The following is a 21,653-nucleotide window of genomic DNA, read 5'->3' as shown; positions in this document are numbered from 1 at the left end:
ATGGAATACAATTAAAGAATTTTGACATTTGATTTATGCATTTTGACATTTCTTCTCTGTAATTGGACTTTTATGTAATGTTACCATTTAAAGAAATTCAAAAATCCTCTTTGTTTAAGAAATGTATTAGAGTTTGAATGTTTCATAAAGGAGGCGCACAAGGTGCCTAGAAATGGTTTATCGTTAAGAAAAAAAGAAATTTAAAGAACCTTGGTTTGCTTTAATTTGTGCGCGAGCGAGAAAATTATCATTTGCTTGGCTTAATAAGTTTAGACGTAGTAACGAATGCTATGCAAAAAACCATTATTAAACACGTTCAAATTTATAGAGCCCAGAAAAGCTAGCTAGATGTAGTAATCCCTCTGAATTTTCGAACTTGGCCCGAAAACTAAATGGATCGAAGTTTATTATCAGTCGTAGATTGAATACTTTTACTCTACGAAATCATTTCAATCAACTGCTGAACTCAGCAATTTTGGACCCGCGGTCTAGCGGATGGAAAAGCGGCAGGTGCAGACAGGATACCAGCGGAATTCTACAGCTAAGGCACTGACGAACTGATTAAGAACATATTTAATCAAATTTTTGAAACTGGAATGATCCCTCAGCAGTTTAAAGATGGTTTGATTTTTCCGATACTCAAAAAAGGCAACATCGGAGATGCAGCCAACTATAGAGGAATCTCGTTTTTGAACGGTTCCTATAAAATCTTTACTGTGATTCTACTAAAGCGGCTGAACACGTGGGTAGACATAAATAAACTATTATGTGAGTCTCAAGCCGGATTCAGGTCGGGTTACTCTACCATCCATCATATATTCGTTCTAATTAGCATTGCTGAGACTTTTTTGGAAAAAAATAAAGAGCTATACACTTTTTTTGTGGATCTTAAAGCTGCATTTGACTTAGTTGATCGAAAAGCATTGATGTTCAAGTTGTTTAGATCTAGGATGTCGTTTAAGTTTGGAAGAGTTATTCAGAACTTCCACGCAGACATGAGAGCAGCGGTATGGAATGGAAAGCAGATATCTGAATGGTTTCAGACGCAGTCGGGAGTAAGGCAGGGCTGTGCTCTCAGTCCTAGCATGTTCGCTCTATTTATAAATTACATCACTGACGCATTACCTGGAGGTGTTATATATGCTGGAGAGGTCATACAAGCCTTACTCTTCACAGGTGATATAATCTTGCTGGCAAACTCACAGCAATCCTTACAGCTTATGAAAAATCGACTTTCAGAATACTGTAGACGATGGAGCTTGGTAGAGACTAGAGAACCTGGACAATTCGAAAGTGATGGTTATCAAGAAAGGTGGAGGAAGGTTAAGCTCAAGTGAAAAATGATACTTCAACAATGAGAACATAGAAAGAGTGAAAGAATAAAAATACTTAGGAGTATATTTTACCCAAAACTTAAGTATGGAAAATACCTCAACGAAAAACTTTTTAAGGCTAAAACCTCGATTAACGTGTCATGGAAAGAATGTTTCAACAACAAAAACATTGCGCATATCAGTAAATATAAAGTTTTCGAAGCATCTTGTTTACGCAGCCCAAGTTCACCCCAAACTATATGATAATGTTCGAAACAGGCTTATCCCCACTCTTCATAAAAACGTTACATTCTGAAAGTACTGAATATGCCCAACAATCACCTACTAAAAATAGCAGCTTTACAAGCGATACAAAGCAAAACAGGGTGGGTTAAAGAGTGGATTGGGCTAGCAGAAGATACAAGTGTAAATTTAAATCTCAGTGAACAGAGTACATAGAAATCGGCACTGTACCAGATAACTAGGCGTCTTGATGACAATTTTAGAAATGTGTTCACAGAACAGGCATCCAGCTCACTTCATCGGATGATCTCTAGCAGGCTGAATTATAATCTTAATGAAAAGAAACTACTTCCGGGACATAAATACTGTAGAGCAAATCAACAACATGTTTCGGCTAAGAGGTGAACTGCTAAACATAAATTACGTTCCAAATCACGAAGATCTTCTACTGCTATGTGTTAATTGCAACATGGCTGAACGAGGGGATATTTTTCATTTTGTCATTCTGGCCTTAGTACATCATTTTAAAAGTTCTTTAGAACACAACAAAAGTGACTATGAGTATTATCCAAACTATCCAAGGGTTTTAAGATAATAACGAAAAGTTCCAAGTCTTCTTACCCCAACTTGGCCAACAAATTAACTTTTTAAAGGTACAACTGAAGAATTTATTTACTTTAATATCACGATCTTCCAGATCATTTTTAGATAATTCTGTACAAACAAAAGTAAACGTCTTAGGATTTTTTAAGCAATATGTAAAACAACCATTTATTTAAAGATCGTGGTGTTTTTTGTGAAGGTCCTCTCTGAAACTTGGTTTCATGAAAAATATTTGTCCAGGCGTACAGAGAAGAATTGTCCATTTAAAAACATGATTTTGTTACATTTTTGATTAAATGCCTTACGCCCAGGTTATTCAAGTTTTTTATCCCCTTTCACCCCTTTTTAGGGAGTTTTAATTAAGCTTTTGACCAAAATTAACCTTTTTTGGAAATTATTTACAATTTACATACAACAAACATTGAAAACAAACATTGACATTTTTTTGACAGGTCGTTTATAGCTATCATTAAAAATTTCTGTCATTGTAAAATTTTTCCTGATTGAAAGCCACCAAAAATTTTTACTGTCAGAAATCTGTCATTGGAATTGTTTGAAATTGGAACACAAATCAGTGGAACGATTCGTTTCACTTTTGAACATAAAAAATGAACATAGGAAAATGAATTTTCGCCCGAAAAATAACATTTCTAGGGAAAAATAAATGTGCAACTAAACTTTTCTTTCTCAACAAAAATCCTTCGTGTGATTTCCGATCGATCGGTACATAATTTTCATTTCTAATCAAATGGAAACACTGTCAAATGTCGATTCAAAAATTTTTCTGGATTGTTATTAGACATCATTGGTTTTCTTTATTATTATTTGTAACGAGATCTTAATAACAAGTAAGAGATCCAAATTTGTTATATTTGGGTTCAATTTGAAGCATTAACAGTTGTTAACCCATAACTTTTATTTTAGTTAGTTTTTAATTTCTCAATAATGCAATCTATTTCAAATAACAACTGATTATTGATTTTATATAATCGTTCCCCTGAAAACGTTTTATTTTATTTGCATTTCCTCCTGTCAGTTTTCCTTTTCAATGATTAATTTTAACTTCAAGTGATTGATTCCAATGAGGAAATAAGCATCCAACGACAGAAATTTGCAATGAAATCTGTTACCAACCTGTCAAAAAATTCCAATGATTTATTTCAATGATGGAAACCAATGACAGCTGTAAGTATAACTGGTTCCTTAATTAGTATTCACATGAGAGCGACCTACGACCGGCGAATGAAAGTCCATTTTCACATTTTGTTCACATGGCGTTTTTTTACTTTTTCACTTTGACAATTCACTTGAATAGTTTCAAAATCATTTTAAAAAGTGAAAGAAAGAGAATTTTGCTGTTCTTAATTATCAAGAAAATTAAAAAAAGACTTCGTGTGCACCTACTGAACGAATACTGAAGTTCTGAAGGAGAATATGTTTCCTTAATAACCAAATATAAGTTTTTATTGAATATAATTGACCTTTTTATTTATTTTTTTCCAGTCATGACCATTAACGAAGTAAACAGAAACATGAAAGATTTTAAAGTTATTCGGGAGCGGATAATTCATTTGTTCCAGTGTGGATGGTATATCAAACGCGAATTGAGTTTGACAGTTCGTAAAGCATCTTGGATATGACTATTTTGACTCTTCTTTCGCATGAGCTTTATTTCTATTCGCAGAAAGCGACGAATTGTTAATTTATAATCATCCTTTTCAACAAACAAACCAAGAGTGTTATAATTTAGAGGTTAAGTTGAGCGCGAACAATTTATTCGTTGCAGTGTGGATGGTATGTGGAACTCGAATAGAGTTTGACAGTTCGTAGCAACCACAATGCAATTCGTTAGTATCAAGTTGTTTTTACAAAATGTTATTGTTTTAGAGAACAAAATGCATATTTTATTATCCTAACATTATTGTCAATTGGATTCTTATAATTTAAACTTTTTGAAATTAACTTTTTGGAATGTGTAAAATCACTTTTGTTCGTGAATTCGTTCATTTGTTGTTCGCTCTCATGTGCAAGGCCCTTAACAATCACATTATAATTCGTGACGACCAATACGTTTTTCCAAATTTCACTTATTTTAGCGTTTAAAACTCAGTTTTTTGTAACTAAGCATTTAATTAAGTTTTCTACGATTTTGTCTTGTTTTTGTTAAGGATTAAGACTTAAATGTTTTAACCCTCATTCTCGCTCCCATGTGAATAGTCCTTAATACTCAAAATTATCTATCTAGGTGATCAAGAAATATTGTGTGTACCAAAATTTCAAGTAAACTCCTGAAATTTCCGAGTGGACACGTTGTAAGATGATGAGGGAAAACATATGTCTAGTTCCCCCTTTTCGGTCTTCTCGCTATCTCTTAAATGTTGTGTCAAAAATACAATTTTGTCCCTTAAATCCTGTTTTTTCCAAGCACATAAAATGATCATTTATCATCTAAACCACATTTGCACATACAAAGTTGGTACTTCCCACGCTAAAAGTAGGTCGCCATTCCTACAAATCACTCTCTACGGATGTTCTTCATGCTAGTTTAACATAAACTTTAATCTTAATTAACTGAAAATCAATAAAGATGTCCCTCAAAATTTATTAGAGCATACAAACGTGTATTTTCTCATTTTACTTTATTTTTCTTTATAACATTTCATCAGTATCTATTTGGGTACATATTTTTAAAAACAAGTTTTCCAAATTCGAATTTTTTAATACCATCTTTGCACGCAACAACTCTAAATGTGAGCGAGGCATATAAGCAAATACGTAAAGTGATGCTATACGCAAAGACACCATCATGCAACAAAAGCAACATCAACATACTCCAGAACCAGAGCCACAACAAGATCCATCATCTCCACACCAAGCTCTTGTTTTCCAAGTAGAAAGTCACCTGTTTGGCCATGTCGGACAAATAAAAATGAAAACCAAGACAAACGGCCCCAACAACGACGACGACGGACGAAGAAGATGTCCAACATGTTAAAAGAAAAGAAATGCATCTTCAAGTTTTCACTCTAAAGAAAAATAAAATAAACTTGCATGCCAACAAGTTTAGAAGTACACGCAGCTGATGATACGCTACGCGTACGCACCCGGAAAGACCAATTCCTCATAGAGGCACACAAGACACAATACCAGAAGGCGCAACAACTACAGTAACTACACTACGCCTCGCCTGATGAAAAGTCCATTGTGGATTTGTCCAACTTCAGGGAGAAAACACAACACGGATGCGTGTGTACAATCATCGTTGCTGATGGCCATAAACGGCCAGCAATAGAAAAACAGAAGTCTTGAGTCTTGTATACCTCTTTTTTTCTATTATTTCTATTTCGAAAAAGGTAGGTTAGGTAGAAGCTAAACAGGCCTCAACACACACCAAAGACGGAACTCATAACTAGTGCGCTCTAAATAGGCAAGTCCAGTAGCTGTCCATAAGATAATAGAAGGTCTTTCTGCCCATTTTGTTTAATGGGACATTTGTTTTGACATTAAAGGCATATCTGAATTTAAACAAAAGCTTCCGTTGTTGTTGAGGCAAGACATAAATTGGCCATTGTATCGTGAAAAAGGTTTATTGATAGTTTAACAAACGTCGTCGGTCGCAGTGTCTTTACAGTCCTCAAAGACATGGCAAGAAAAGTTTTCTTACGAAATTTAAACTAAACAAATAATAGATCATAAAAATAAACCATATCTAATTTGACATTGAAATGAACAAAGTAGAATCGGAGTATAAAAGATGTGGCATTTAATTTTATGAGGCACGACTAAAACTTTGTAATGATGGCACTCCTAATTCATAACCTTTCCTTGAAATGAAGAGGTTTTTGTTTAATTATTGTTGTATGACAAGTTTTTTCATTGGAGGGATTTATGATATAGAAAAGAATTATTAAGTTGTAAACCAGAAAGTAATAAAAATAAAAAAGTTGAAAGTTCTTTTTTAGGTTTTTAAATCATAATAAATTATTAAACATGAAGAAGATTTCATCTAGAAGTTCAAAAAGTGTCTTTTTTATTACTTAATTGTATTAAAGTATTCTTACAACTTTTACATAACAACGGGAACAGTAAAGTAATAAGTTTCTCAACCGCACATCAAGAATGTAACATGGCTCAATATTTCCCATTAATTGCAATGTGCAGACATTTAAATTCTATATGCATCTTTATCTATTTATCTCTTCTTATCTTATTCGGGTTTCCTAATTACTCGCACTATTTTTATTCATATCAGCGTTATCATAAAACCTGTAACGAGAGTATCTTACAAAATTCCGTGACATTTGCACTTCTAGGAATAGTGCTCATCAGTTTAGACTGCTCTTCAATTTGGGACGTACTGTAATGCAGAGATATTCTTTTTTCAGCCACACATAAATAATGTGAAATAATTAAAAAAATCGCAGAAGCCACACGTTAGGAGTCAACTGATTTTAGCAACATCAGAAATATGGAGTGCTTGACCATACCTGTTTTTCCTCCCATTGCGATATTTAAAACTTTAAAAGCAACGTGCGATGTTCAAATGGTAGACATGTGCATTTAAAAGGACACAAGCGTCCACAGATTTTTCTCAAAACCTATCTCTGTCTATCAGCTCCTACTCTCACCTTCCCTTGGTGAACATCGGGTGCCTAGTACCTCAACTGGAGAATGGGTTCCAACCCCAGTAGAAAGTTGTTGGGGGCAGCAAACGAGAGAGGGGGGAGAAGTGTTTCCATTAAGGCACTTCTCCTTATCCAGACGGCAGAGGAGGAATTCCCGAGATGGAATCGGTGGCGTCTACAGTTCCAGTAAGGTTAAACTACTTAGTGAATACCTTATAGGGCTTCTTCGACTTTTCGGAGCCCAGCTATAAGGAGCGGTTTTATCCGGCTCCCCGTCCTTGGAGTTATACTAAGGATCTGGCCCTCCAGGTTGGGAGTTGTGCCGTCGGGTTGACTTCAATGCCATGTAAAAAATAGTTGCGAAGCACCAACAAGCCTCGGATACGAACTGATTCACTGTTGCAAACGAATTAAGGACAACGCACTTCGGATATGCACGTTGAATGTAAGGTCCCTTAACAGACCACGACCGAAGAATTAGCAGTGGCCCTAGACTGCTAGAAAGCAGACATCACCACCATCCAGGAAATACGATGGGATGGGCCGGTCAAAAAGATGATGAAAAACTGCGATATTTACTATGGTGACTGCTACCACGAAAAAAAAACAGCGCTTATTTGGATGCGGCTTCGTCATTGGAGCCAGACTTAGGCGAGAAGTCTTGAGCTATAGGTGCATCAATGAGCGCCTCATGACAATACGCATCAAGGCTAAATTCGGCAACATTAGCCTGATATGCGCGCACGCCCCCACATAAGAGAAGGATGACAACACCAAAGATATGTTCTTCGAGTTCTTAGACAAAACATATGAGCAGTGTCCTAGCTACGATATTAAAATTGTCCTGGGCGATTTTAATGCCAAGCTAGGAAAGGAAGACATCTTTAGTGGAATAATCGGGAAAAACAGAATGCACGACAACACTTCCGACAATGAATTCAGGCTCATAGATTTTGCTGCGGGGTGAAACGTCATGGTAGCCAGTACGCGTTTTCCACACCTCAACATCCACAAAGGAACTTCGACTTCTCCAGATCAATCTACCGTCAACCAGATTAACCACATTGTGATCGACGCCAGACACGCTTCCAGCATCATGGATGTACGAACTTTCCGGGGAGCTAACATCGACTCGGACCACTACCTCGTTGTAGTAGTGGTCCAAGGTAGCACTTCGGGTTTCCAGACCCAAGGCAAAACTGGGAGGTGCTGGAAGAAGGTACAACGTCGAACGACTACGATCGCCAGAGATCACCAAATCCTTTTCCGACCGAGTTACAAGTAACCTCTCTCGAAGTTCTCTGGCGCCAACACAACTTGTATCGAAAACCAGTGGCAACATTGCCAAGATGCAATCAGAGAAGCCGCCTCTGATGTGCTGGACGAGAGCTGCTCATGAGCTCTATGAGCAGAAGAGACAAGGGCATGAGAAGCGTGTGGTCGAAAATTTTGAGAGGTTTAAAAACAGGAATGAAGTTCGAAAGTTTTATGAACAGGTGAAACGAAGACGAAGACGATAACGGAAACATAATAGTGGAACCTCAGTCAATGCTGAGGATATGGAAGGACCACTTCTGCAGACTGTATAACGGTGACAACTAACCAAAATCCATTGTCAAGCAGGATGATGATCCATTCAACATAGACCACGAAAGCCAACAATCCCGTCCTCCCGACTTAGACGAAGTAAAGATTGCCATACTTAGCTGAAGTCTTACAAAGCCGCTGGAGCGGATGGCTTGAATGCAGAGCTCTTTAAAGCAGCTGGGGATAAGTTATATGTAAGATATAGTCGGAAGAAAGCAATGCCTCATGAATGCAACCTCAGTATTGTTTGCCCGATATTGAAAAAAGGAAACTGCACCAACAAAAGAGGAATCAGTCTACTTAACATCGCCTATAAAATCTTCTCTGCTGTAATATGTGAACGTCTAAAGCCCATCGTCAACAACCTGATAGGTCCTTATCTGTGTGGTTTTAGAAAAGGAAAGTCCACAGTCGATCAAATATTCACATTACGGCTGATCCTGGTAAAACCGAAGAACACAAAATGGACACCCACCATCTTTTCATCGATTTCAAGGCCGCATATGACAGCATCTACAGGGACGAGCTGTATAGAGCCATGTCTAGTTTTGGCATCCAAAACTTTCTCGTTTGTGCAGGATGACCATGGAGAATTCACCCTGCTCCATAAAGGTTGGAAACAACTTAACAGAACCTTTCGATGTCAAAAAAGGTTTTAGACAAGGTGATGCGCTGTCATGCGATTTTTTTAACATCGTGCCTGAAAGACCATCTTGAAACATCTAGCTAGGGACCAAGCTAGATGGAGAAGTTTGTTGGGTTACATAGGACTGTAGCGCCACCTTAAGTAAGTAAGTAAAGCAACGTTCATACTATTCAGAAAGTATTAGAGAATTTGACATTTGAGAAATGGAAACAATTTGCTATACAAAAAATGGACTTAATACCTTTAAATATAGCAAAATGTTTTTCCTATATTTTCTTACTTTTTTAAGGTTTTAAATTAATTGAGAATTCTAAAAAAATCAATTTCACTGAATGAGAGTAAAACCTTTAGAAGAAGAACATGACAGGAATTTATATGAACATCACAGAAAATAACCGAAATTGACAGTTAATAAATAGACCTGTTTGTGTCACATTTGTGTTTTTTTTTTTCTTTTTAAATTCAATAAAATAATATGATTGATTTATATGTGTATTTAAATACCGAAAGATTAATTTCATTTTGAATTCTTGTGTGCTTACCGAGCAGCTGATTGTGAAACATCAAAACCAATGTGCACTAACTTTACAGTCGAAATTTTTACACTACGTCGTCGGAGGGGAAATTTTAACTACTTTTGTAGTTGCACTTAGCCAATCAGAATTCCTTTACTACGTTACCACTAGTGTGGTTCACAAATGTCATATCCCATATATGATTGACATAAAACGCCATTTGCAATTGTATAATCTTCTGATAGAGTTAATTTTGTGCCATCTTGTATGTATATACTTTTTGACGTCTGTGTACATATTTTAAATTTGTAAACTTCATTTAATCAAGAAGCCTTGTTTGCTTGAAATACAAACAAAATACTTTGAAGTTTTCCGAAAGCAAGTTTATGTTTTGTATTTTTAAATAATTTCCTCTATTATTAGGGTCTACACCACGAACATCAAAGAAGAGATCATAACAGACCGCTACCAGCCGGTGAATTTGTTTTATTTGTAATAGAAATTAATATCAAATTATTTCCTTATTCATATTTGAGAACACAAACAAACCTAGAGATGATGATGAACTACCGTGACTTACAAAATTTGTCTTCAGTTGAACCATTTATCAGACATGATTTCTGTTTATTCAGGTGATTAATATTTTGAACCTTTTTGAGATTTTTTTTAAGAATAGGGCAAATGATGGAAATTTCTTGAAATAAAATCAACAACTGGTAAAATAATACAAAAAATCACTAGTTTTTAAAAATTTTACTCCAATTGCATTTAATAATCAGTATAAATGAGTTTACCGAAAATTCTATAATTTTTCAAAACCACACGATTGAGCGGATCATTATTGAACAGTGCGTTGAATATCGATCACCACTACACATGCTGTTCATCGACTTCGAGAAGGCCTTTGATAGCGTTAACGGGGAGTATGTCTGGTTAGCTTTGCGGAGGCATCCCAGAAAAACTAATTGCTATTATTAAAGCAACATATGGTGGTTTGAAGTCTCACGTTCTGCACGATGGTGGGTTGTCAGATGATTTTAAAATCCGAAACGGAGTCAGACAGGGATGTATTCTGTCGCCAATATTGTTTTTGTTGGTGATAAGCGAATCCAATGGACTTTGACATTCTATTTAAAGCACTTGGATTACTCGGACGATGTTTGCTAACTCTCTCCTAGAATCATGGATCTCCATCAAATGATAACAAGTGTGGAGAGAGAAGCAGACGTTGTGGGGCTGAACATTAATTCCGATAAAACAAAAATGATCAGCCTCGGAACCGGCCATCCTCTCAAATAAATATTTTCTCGCAAAGGATGGAAAAAGTGGAGAGCTTTCAATACCTTGGAAGTATCGTTTCCACCGAAGGCTGAACCGAACAAGAACAGCTTTCGGTATGCTGTCAAAAATTTGGAGGAATAACTCTAACAGCTTAAAAACAAAGCTACGAATGTTTCGCACAAATGTCGAACCTGTTCTTCTTTATGGGTGCAGCACTTAGAAGGCTACTTCAGCCATAACAAGAAGGCTGCAAACCTTCGTAAATAGATTTTTGTCTAAATCGCATATCAAATGAAGGACAGGTAAGTAACCTATAGAATCTATAATACGATGACGTAAGTGGCAATGGATTGGACATACTCTTCGAAAAGCTGGACGACCGAGAAGAACATGGCGCGAGCAGTCGAGGAGGAATCAGCGTCACTAGGCTAGAACATTATTCGTTTTTTTTTTTGGAAAATCTATCAAAAGTAAAGTAGGATTTTTCACGAATAACAAAATATCCACATTATGAATACTATCGATAAAAGTTAAAATAGAATCTTACTGCCGATGGGTTTTCGACATTTATACGAGTCTCGAATGGATCTTATGTGATTTCGTTCTCAAATGTTATTACGATTGATATTGCAATTGTACTTCGATGGCAGTGCTCGTTGAGTAGTTGTGAATTTGGAATCATGTATTTTCCATTGGCGAACAAAAATCAATCTGTTACTGTTGATATTATTTAGTTTGGTTAATGAAAATGGACTAACTGGGCTCATTTAGCAAGAGAAAACAATAGAAAAGATAATTAAGTTTAGCTATGTTTCAACCAAAGGTTCATCTCAGTTTAAATTAAATAAATCTTTTTGGTGTTTCCACCGCACAAGAAGATTTAAAAATGATTAAGTTTTGACAGCACTTTCTAAAATCCAAATGGTATTTCGAGGTTTTTATTAAGTGCAAGTGAGATAGTTTGATTAGTGTTAAACAATGAAGAACTGAATAGTTCAGTACCATATAAGAATATGCTACCTGCTCGATTTTTTTAAAATTTGATTTAAACAAAACTATATATTTTGTACACAAACAAGCAAATAAACAGACCATAATGCATTATCCCAAATTAACTTCTCCACACAGGTTTTTCTTTAAAAATTTCGACTTGACTGGACTCCGATCCCCCACCGGAATCGAGTTGAATCAATCTCATTTCAACCCGATTCAGGTATATAAACAATTCAGGCGAGCTTTAATCTCGCTGCAACACCACATGTTAATGTAATGGTCTACGAACAAACCCTCTTATTGCAGTTTTTATTTTATGTCCAAGCAGCAACTGATAAATGAACTTTTTTTGTAGAATCTCAATTTCCAGATTTCTTCAAAATTGCCCATTTTATTAGTCTTAGTTAGTTTTTTTTTTGTTGCTGAAGTTATTTATAACTTTTATTTGTGTTTTTTTTATTTTTATTCTGACAGGTCTTCTTTCAGTTGTACCAATTTTTAAATGCAAAAATCTGACTACTGTCGATGGATTTTCTTGGGAATTTTCTACTATACTATTTATAGAATGCCAAAAAAACACGGGCATTATCGAATTACATTTACTGTAACTCCCACACTGGTCTAGTTTATGTTTATAACCTTTTTACTGCAACTGTCAAAACTCAACAACATTGTTTTTTTTCATTTGATATTAATTTTAAATAAGTTGAATTGTTTTCTTTAGATTTGCCTATTCTCTATTTCAGAGGTTTTTTCAGAGATTTTTAAATATTATCAGAAATATAAACAAAATTCCTGTCAAAAAATCTGGAAATTGAATGTTTATTATTCGAGTTTTGAAGAATTCTTCACTTTCGAACAAATCAAAAAGTAGATTCTGTTTATATTTTATCCTGCCGCTTGTAAACTCTTCATACATTTTAGAAGTAAGAACTAGCCAACTATAGTTACAAAAGGCTACTTTTCTAAAAGTACTGTATTAGCACTGTATGAAACTTTCTCATTTAAAAGAAGCATGAAGTGAATGAAATACAATTGGCAACGTTCGATTCGTAATCCAATATGGACTCTGGGCTAGTTTATGTTTATTAATTTTTTCACTTCAACTGTCAACACTCAAATAACATATTAAATAAATTGTTTTCTTTTGATTTGGCTAGTCTCTATTTCAGAAGTTTCCTCAAAGATCTTTTAATATTATCAGAAATATAAACAAAATACATACCTTGTCTTCGCTGTCAAAAAATCTGGGAATTGAATGTATACTATTTGAATTTTGTAGAATTCTTTTTTTTGGAACAATTCAAAAAGTAAATTCTGTTTATATTTCATTCTGCCGCTTTATCCATTAAAAAACACTTCATGCATTTTAGAAGTAAGAATTAACTAACTATAGTTACATTTACAAATGGCTACTTTTTTAAAAGTACTGTATTAGCACTATTTGACATTTATAAATTTCAAATTTATAAATGTCAAAGAAGGCTCGTTTATAAACTGTCGTGGGTGCGTTCTTTTTTAATGTACTGCAATAGCACTATATGACACTTTTACATTCATTTGTCAAAGAAGGCTCGTTTATAAACTGTCGTGGCTTATTAAGAAAATATTTTATAACTAAAACAAACGAACTAAAGTGTAATTTAACATAATAACTGGCTCAGTTTATGAAAACGAACAGTCCTTTTTCAAAAAGCTATTCTATGTTTAGCTGTCACTTTTCATTTCAAGTTTGACAGCCTTAACGAAGAATTCACAAAAATTAAAACAAGCCTTGTTGGAAACCTCTTTTCTACCAATTAAATTTCCATCATTCATGCCTTCGAATCAAGATGAGATGCTTTCGGGTGAAATAAAGAAATTATTGTGTATAATTACTTTAGAATTATCTAAATGAGATGTGAAAAAAATATACAAGCCGTAAATAGAAAAAGTAAGTGTACTTTATGCAAATGAGTCAAATCATTAAAGAAAACATCCAAGTGTGTATAATTATTCAGAAATTAAAACAACAAAAAAAGAAAGAAAAAAGAAAATCATATGAAAACTGTTAAGTTTCTTATGAATATATATTTCTTAGCTCTTACACACTTTTTTCTTACAATTTCCTATTCCTCTATACAAGTTTATGCATTATGATAAATAAGACATTTTTATAGCCATGGAATCAAGACCAGACTCATACAATCTAACATACCAACCAATCTTCTTCATATCTAAATGTACTTTCAATGAAATGAAGAGGAGTTTCTTTCTTAAGCAAAGCAATGCAACAGAAACTCGCTCAATGATGATGCCACATGGTGGTGAGAAAAGAAAAGCTAGCTAATTTATACACCATCACAGCATCCGAGCTTCATCAGCAGTTCACTTTTTCCACCATACAAACTCAATAAACGACCAACCAACCTATGGATGTCCATAGATCATTTAGAGCTGTTTCCTAGTTTTTATTTTTTGAAATTGTCTGTGTTTCTTTTCTAAGCTAAAAGGTACTTAAAGTGAAAATCCATGTTTCCAATCTAAATCACAGTCATTTTCACAGCAAAACGAATGACAAATATGCATTTTCGAAGGTAGCAAGAAAAAAAGGGAAATGCATAGAAATACCACTCTCCATACATACTACACACATGATGGAGTGCGAAACATTTTACACTTTCCGCAAAAGTTGTCGCTAATAATCCATAAGATACAAATGTATCCATAAGATACATTCCAAAGTTATAATGATCAAATATAGGTGAGGCCGTCGTCGTAGTCGTATGCAAACAAAAATAAGATCTTTGCTAGTTTCTCTACGCGAGTTTGTGCCTATTTTTTCATCTCTTAATCTGGTCGGAATATCGTTTCACTTTATAAAAGCGAAAAAACAACAAAAACACAGCGAAAACACAGCGACAAACTAAAACTACTGAGATACATAGATTTAAAGGTAGTACAAGTATAGAAAATCTTCACAACTTGAGATGATTATCATTTGAAGACATTACTGCCGCCACTTCACTCATTGATGGGAGAATACAGCAAATCTAAAGTTCGCGGAGTGGCGGCATCATCAGCAGCAGTTTAAGACAGAAGAAAACAAAAACAACAAAAGTCGAATATCCATTCGATCGACAAGTTTAGCACTTTCAGTGTTTTCTTTGGGAGGTGGAGGATTAGGTATAAACTTTGAATCGAATCGAAGGAGAAAGTTAAATTGCTGCCGCGCGCCACCATAGTAACGCCATCGCCACCATCACCACGCCAGTCTCCAATCGAAGCCGCACCGCTTTGAGATATTTTGTTTTAGAAAAAAAAATGTACATCGGATTAGTGCAAATAGCCAAAGATTCTTACTTTTATGGACAGGATGCTGTCAGGTGGCAGTGGCTGTGGCACTGACAGTGACAGTGGCAGTGTCAATTCAGGTGCCGCCATAGTAAATTACGCGAATATTTTCTTAGATATGAATGTCTAAGTATTATTGTAACTCATTAATTACTAGATGAATGTGTTGGAAGAGTTCTGCTTATAGGAATTAACGGAGATATTTAAGCTGACTAAAAACATAATATTTTAACCTGACTTAAGCTAACTTTTAGCGCAGCGCAGGTGTTTTCGTTTTTATTTTGTCATTTCTTAACTAAAGTGAGAGTGGACAAAAATGTTAAATGGAAAATATTCTGTCTGGCCTGATGATCATGATGATCATTTGGCGGCCAAAAAGAGAAAAGGTAATAAGATTTCGCAATTGAAGATCAGCCATTTGAAGATAGAGTTAATATATTTATTGATCTTTTTGATATCGATTCATGTTTTTTATCGGAAAGATTTGAACATGAAGTTTGACGTTTAGAAAATACACCATAAGTAATTTATTTTAAATCTGTCAACTAAAACTAGCGTAGTTTTATATGTAACTAAATAACGTTCTTACTCTATTTCTGGTGAACACTTTAAAAACAGTTCATCTAAACAGACCTTTATGACATGTATTTAATGTCAAAGTGTAAATAAAGTTGTTCAGATTGGCTGCGTTCTCGTGTTGGATAGGGTATTTTGGATGGGTGGAGATTTAGGTACCTTGTAGAACTAGTTGGATATCTGTATTTAGATAGCTGTCAAAAAAACAAAGAACCATTTATGGCTGAATCACAAACACGCTTCAGCTTCGGCTTCACCTGACTTTTATGAGTTCAGCCATAGGAATTCAATGCATGCTATCACAATGGAACTCGGACCTCACGTTTCGTTTGACAATCGTAAGGAAAAGATCGTATATGACTCCAAACGGAAGCTCTAGTTCAATTATCTGAACATTAGCTTTGTCTGAGAGCTCAACAGTTGTAAAAAAAATGTCAACAAACAAAATATTTGCCCTTTGGAGGGATGAAATAATAGAAATGTCAATTAAAGCAACCTCGAAGCAGGCCCACCGTAAAGCAGACGAAGCCGAAGCTGAATCGTGTTTGTGATTCAGCCATTAAGCTTCGAAGTTAAAATTGTCAATACCTAAAATACGGAGGCAAATAGCTTCTTCATCGTCTATTATGTACTTATCATCCTCAAATACAATTTCAACTAACATTTTGTTTTTTTTTACCAACAAATACAAAAAGCTGAAATGAATTTTCAAGTTTCTTGAAATTCAACCATATGTTGAATCGGCTGTTCTGTCAGATACCTACATATCTACAACAGAAATTCTTGGATACCTTTGACATCTCAGCTGGTTTTGATCAGCTGTTATTTTACACGTAAAACACTAACAAAAAGATATCCGGATATCTGCCTGAACGCAGCCATTATAGATTCATTTCAAGATACGTGATGACAGAAATAGAACAGATTAGGCAGATGAAATGTCAAAATGAGGTCAATGTCATCTCATTTCACCTATGGAAGTACATTTGTATAAGACACAAATAACTGTCAAAAATTATAACATTAAAATAACTTTGACTGCTCACACCCTATAAACAGATTAAATGTGTACAAAAATGCAGAGATATTTTTATACCAACTCCCTCAACTAATCACTCTTTTGGTAAATAATGAAGTGTCGGAAGAAGTGTAACTTCCGGAATTAAAAAGCAATACAATTAATTTAAACATTTTATGAGAAGTGCGTTTTAATATACACTCATGCGAGAAATTGAATGCACACGTTCCACCTACATATAAATTTTGAAGTTTTCCGCAATACGTGAAATTTGTAGTAAAAAGAAAATGCACACTTTGAACTACTTCCCACACAGAACTTTTTGGAAGATTTAGGTTAAGAGTAAGAATATTGGCGTCAATTGTGTGTCAATCAAAAAAAATGCAATCTTTTACAACCAGATGTCCCTTTTCGGTTAAAAAAAACGACAGATCTCATGTCAATTCAATTTTTTTTAGAATTATTAGTTTTCTTTTCTATTTCCCTCATTTTAAATAAAAAAAGATCTGTTTGCTGTCAGTTGTTTTTGAAAGAAATCTGTCAAATATAAAAATGGTCATGTTCGTGCTGACAGAAAAGGCGAAAAATAAAACCCGCACAACAGAAATAAATTATTCTTAATTAAATATGACTTTTTGGTCTGGAAGACGTTGTTCTGTCTCTTCAGGTACAAAGTTTACTAGATAGTGTAATAAATTTAATTTCAAGGTATTTAGTGTCTTGGTAGAAATTTTATTTGGATGTTACTTTGATTGATGAATTGTTAAAGTATCAAGAACATAATTACAAAGATAAAATTACATAATTTTCATTATGTTCTCATCTTTTATGTTTTAAATTAATTTTGCCATATAAATCTTTTTTTGGCATTTGGTGTGAACTCTCCACTTGTTTTTTACTTATCTCTTGTCAACTGTCAAGTCAAGTTGTAAGTAATTAAAGTTTAAAAACAAACTTTGGTTGAATCAATACAAAAATATATCTCATTTCGAAGTCTGTGTCTAAAACATTAAAATATGTTTAAGAGATTATGGTTTCATAACTTTGGAGTGTTAAAATATGAGACGGAACGACGAGACGACGTGAACGTGACTAATTGCTTAATGCAGTTGATGAAGTGGTGCATTTTTGAGATATAAATTGTTGACTGTATCGCTCTGCAGGTATATGTCATTTCAATAAGAAAAGATAAACAAAATGCATCAGTAAGTAAGATAAAAATTGTTTTCAGTTATCACGAGCTGCTGAGAACTAAAATAACGAAACCTCAGAAAAGTAACGAAGTGTAAACAGTAAATTCTCTGAATTTTATTTCACAGCTTTGTAATCTTTCAAAAGTTAACCATCTTAATTTTGTACAATTTTTGTAAGTAAAATGAAAATGACATTCATAATACAAAATTTGAACTCATCTGTTGTGACATTGACAAGCTAGACGTAAAATGACAACAAAATTGACGCCTGTCAAATTCCTTGGTGATTTTTAACACTTCCTTTTCCAAATTTTTTTAATATTATAATCAAACTTTATTTAGCAATTCTCTTTTCTTGAAGTTCAATTAAAAATATTACAGATGTCCTAAAATACTCATTCATCTTGATGATGCCCCCAAGCCAGTTTGTCAGCAAATATAACTCGTGTATACACTTCAATCTTACAAGTGGAATGCTATCATATCAAAAAGGTCAACGATTTGTATACCATAGACCATCTTCTTCTTCCATTATTGTTTGATTCACCTGTAGGAATATAAGTTGATGATTGTTGTTCTTTTTGTTAGAGTTCTTACTTGCACGTTTATTAACACTCCCCCATATGTCAGTTTCGGGCTTTGAACGCTGCTTAATTGCCGTCAAGTTATGGCTGACGGAACGTCTGTCTGCCCTCTCTTGTTTATTTTTATTTTCTTTATATGATGCGCTAAGAATTTTACAATCGAGTGATTTCTCCTCAGTTTTTGTTTTTTTTTGTTGTAAGGCATTAAAGTATAAGTAACGATGGACGGACGCGTCTTGATGCAGTTCCACTGCCTGACCACCATAAGTGGTTATAACCCATCAAAGGAGAAGACCCCATAGGATTTTCTTGCACCGATTTTTCAAACTAAATTTAAAAGTTCTCAACCAAGAGAACTAAGAACCTATATGGTCTCCGCTGGTCATGCGTCGGTGGTTGCATGTTTGGCTTTAATTTATTTAAGAACCATGTACTAGTCATTTGTTTTAAAGACCCCACAGAAAAAATAAAACGACCGCTGCTGGCTATGGCTGGGTTGGCACTCTACCATAAAGTAAAGGTACTACTGAAGTGACACGACACGATGCGATGTCACGTTCACATCACGCAACCAAAGATTTAATGCGTTTGGATATGTTTAGGCTTAATAAGCATCAAAGATTAGACATTCCACAATAATTATCTCAGTCTATATCTGTGTATTAATCTGAACTTCACCGCAAAATCGATTGGGTGACTTTTATTAAGTATGAACCGCACATAATTAACTTAAAACCTCAAATTGGTAAACTATACAATCCCAACATACCAATGACGTTTGATATCAAATGACATAAGCACTAAGCGCGGGAAAAAAAGTTACTCTATGAAAATGCATGAAGTTTCATTCAACTAAATGGTTTAATGACTGAACTTCAAGACAAAGGCAATGACGACGACAACGACGACGACAAGGCGACGGTTTTAACATAGATATGTATAAGTTTCATTATATTGAAAGATAAATGTCTATATAGCAAAGGTAAAGGTATAGGAACGTACTATGTCGTGATGCTTTAATTTGAAATAGAACTGGAAAACGGTCAACATAATAGTAATAAATGAACGTCGCGTCGTTGAGTTGCTGCATGGGCATGGACCATAAAAGTGGGTGTATTGACCTCGTTTCCATTTTGTTTGTTGTTAATTTCCAAACTTGCTGACAAAATCACGTTCCCATTTTCAGCAGTGACTTTCCGTATTAGTTTCAGTCATTGACTCCTTTCGGAGCAACTAATCGATTATGGCAATTTTCGGTCTCGTGATTTTGGTCTTTGCCGCGGTCTTTTTATGGAGAAAAGACCTTAATCTTTTTTGATTATAGTTTTTAAAAGTAATTTTATGTGAGCAAACAACATAATTGTTGACAAATTTTGTTGGTAAATGAGCAACAAAATTTTTATATCCCATATGGTCTAGTGGCTAGGATATCTGGCTTTCACCCAGAAGGCCCGGGTTCGATTCCCGGTATGGGAAATTTTTTTTCTTATTTTAAAAATAACTTAAATTCCATTCAGAGTATCGTGAATCAAAATTATTGTCTAGTTGTTGTTTTTTCTTATGGTTCAAGCGGAAGCAGCTGGTGCCATTCAATTTTATGGAATGTGCAAAATTGCAAAAACAAAAAGTGAAAACACCACCTTAAGCGAACAAAATCTGACAAACATTTATTATTCATGTTAAACACGAGTTTTAAATAACAAATAACAATAATAAAATGACAAAAATCAAGTTGTAACTTACCCGTATAAAACAAAATGACAGTTGATCTGAACTGTTATCCGAATTTGTTGATGTATCCATTTTTCGCTGAGTTATATATTTTCGCCCAATATATACAACGTGACGTTGATGATGAAGAATTTATTTAAATACAAATATCCCACGGATTTAAATTTTGTTTATAGTTTTAAATTAATGTTAAATCGCGGATTATAATATTTATTAATAGGTTCAACAAAGAAAGTTGACCGCGACAGTGAAAATATTTCTTTAATATATTATGTCTACGTTTTCGCTGAATGTGGGGGAGATTAACGGTGACGGCGATGACATGTATTCATGTCAAATTCATTATATGCAGAAGATAAAAAACTAGAACAACCAGTTTCACTCATATTTTATTATTTCTAAACAAATACTAAAAAAATTGCACTCAAAACGCACTTCACATAAACATTGTGCATGTTTCTTTTTTATTATACTTTTTATTTGATTTACTTTGAGATGAGAACAAATTTATAAAATACCAACACGATAAAGTAGCGCAAGCATGCAATCTTCGCGCAATTGAATGTTGGAAGATTTGTATGTTTGCTTTTCTATTTAGGTGGTTTTCGCTGAAGAAGGTACCAATTTATGAGTATATTTGAAATTATTACGTTAGATGCACTTTTATATACTTTTACTTTAATTTTATTCAAGATTTTATAGACATTTTTGTATTGACGTTCTTACACGATCGTTGTTTGATTTTTTGTTATGTTCGTTTGATTGTTTTTTCGTTAATCACCTGAAAATATAAAAAAAATCATAAGTTTTATATTAAACAACATATCTTTTGAATTATAAGCAAAAGTCCAGCCATTGGTCACAAGTACTGTCAGTTTTGTATATAAACTCAACATGACTTTCAACATAGCAGGAAAAACGGAAAGAAACAGAACTTTTATTAAATAACGAACCATCAGGTGGTTGACACTTTTCACTTTTAAGTATGTTTGACGTATTGCAACCATCAGCTCACATTCGTCAAACAAGTTGTCAAACGTCACATTCCTTCGGAATTTGACATTAAATTGACAATAGAATTTTAAAATATAAAGAAAATACTTTAGTTTACATTTTTCAAGTAAAGAATAAACAATATCAAAAATGGCCATAATTTGGGAAAAGCTTAAAAACTTAAAAAGAAAAGAGGCTGGGATGCGACCCACACTGATAACTTCCCATCCCGTCTGTTGATTTGTCTTGCTTAAAAATTTGTCTATATGTACTAGTATCAATTTTACCAAATTTGCGTACTATTTTTTATAGATTTTATTTTTTTATGAAAAAACGGACTGTTGGATTTTTATATAAAAATCACTGAATATCGAAAACAATATTTACTGTAAAATAAAATAAGTTTGAAGCCAATATTT

The 21,653-nt window shown here is 34.2% G+C and overlaps 1 protein-coding gene and 1 non-coding gene across 3 annotated transcripts in view; one reads left to right on the top strand and one right to left on the bottom strand.

Annotated features, from left to right (window-relative positions):
* Positions 1-21,653, bottom strand: part of LOC129944278 (rhophilin-2-A) — a 125,144-nt gene that overhangs the window by 93,207 nt on the left and 10,284 nt on the right. For both annotated transcript variants that reach the window (XM_056053615.1, XM_056053613.1), the window contains exon 2: positions 20,254-21,022. In XM_056053615.1, coding sequence (XP_055909590.1) covers positions 20,254-20,313 — 60 coding nt within the window. In that variant the 5' untranslated portion in view covers positions 20,314-21,022. The remainder of the gene's footprint in view (positions 1-20,253; positions 21,023-21,653) is intronic.
* Trnae-uuc (transfer RNA glutamic acid (anticodon UUC)) lies at positions 19,915-19,986 on the top strand. The gene has a single exon. It is a non-coding gene; the product is annotated as a tRNA-Glu (tRNA).

Source organism: Eupeodes corollae, chromosome 2 (assembly GCF_945859685.1).
Source record: "Eupeodes corollae chromosome 2, idEupCoro1.1, whole genome shotgun sequence".
Taxonomy (NCBI): Eukaryota; Metazoa; Arthropoda; class Insecta; order Diptera; family Syrphidae; genus Eupeodes; species Eupeodes corollae.
This window is presented reverse-complemented; position numbering and strand designations above follow the sequence as displayed.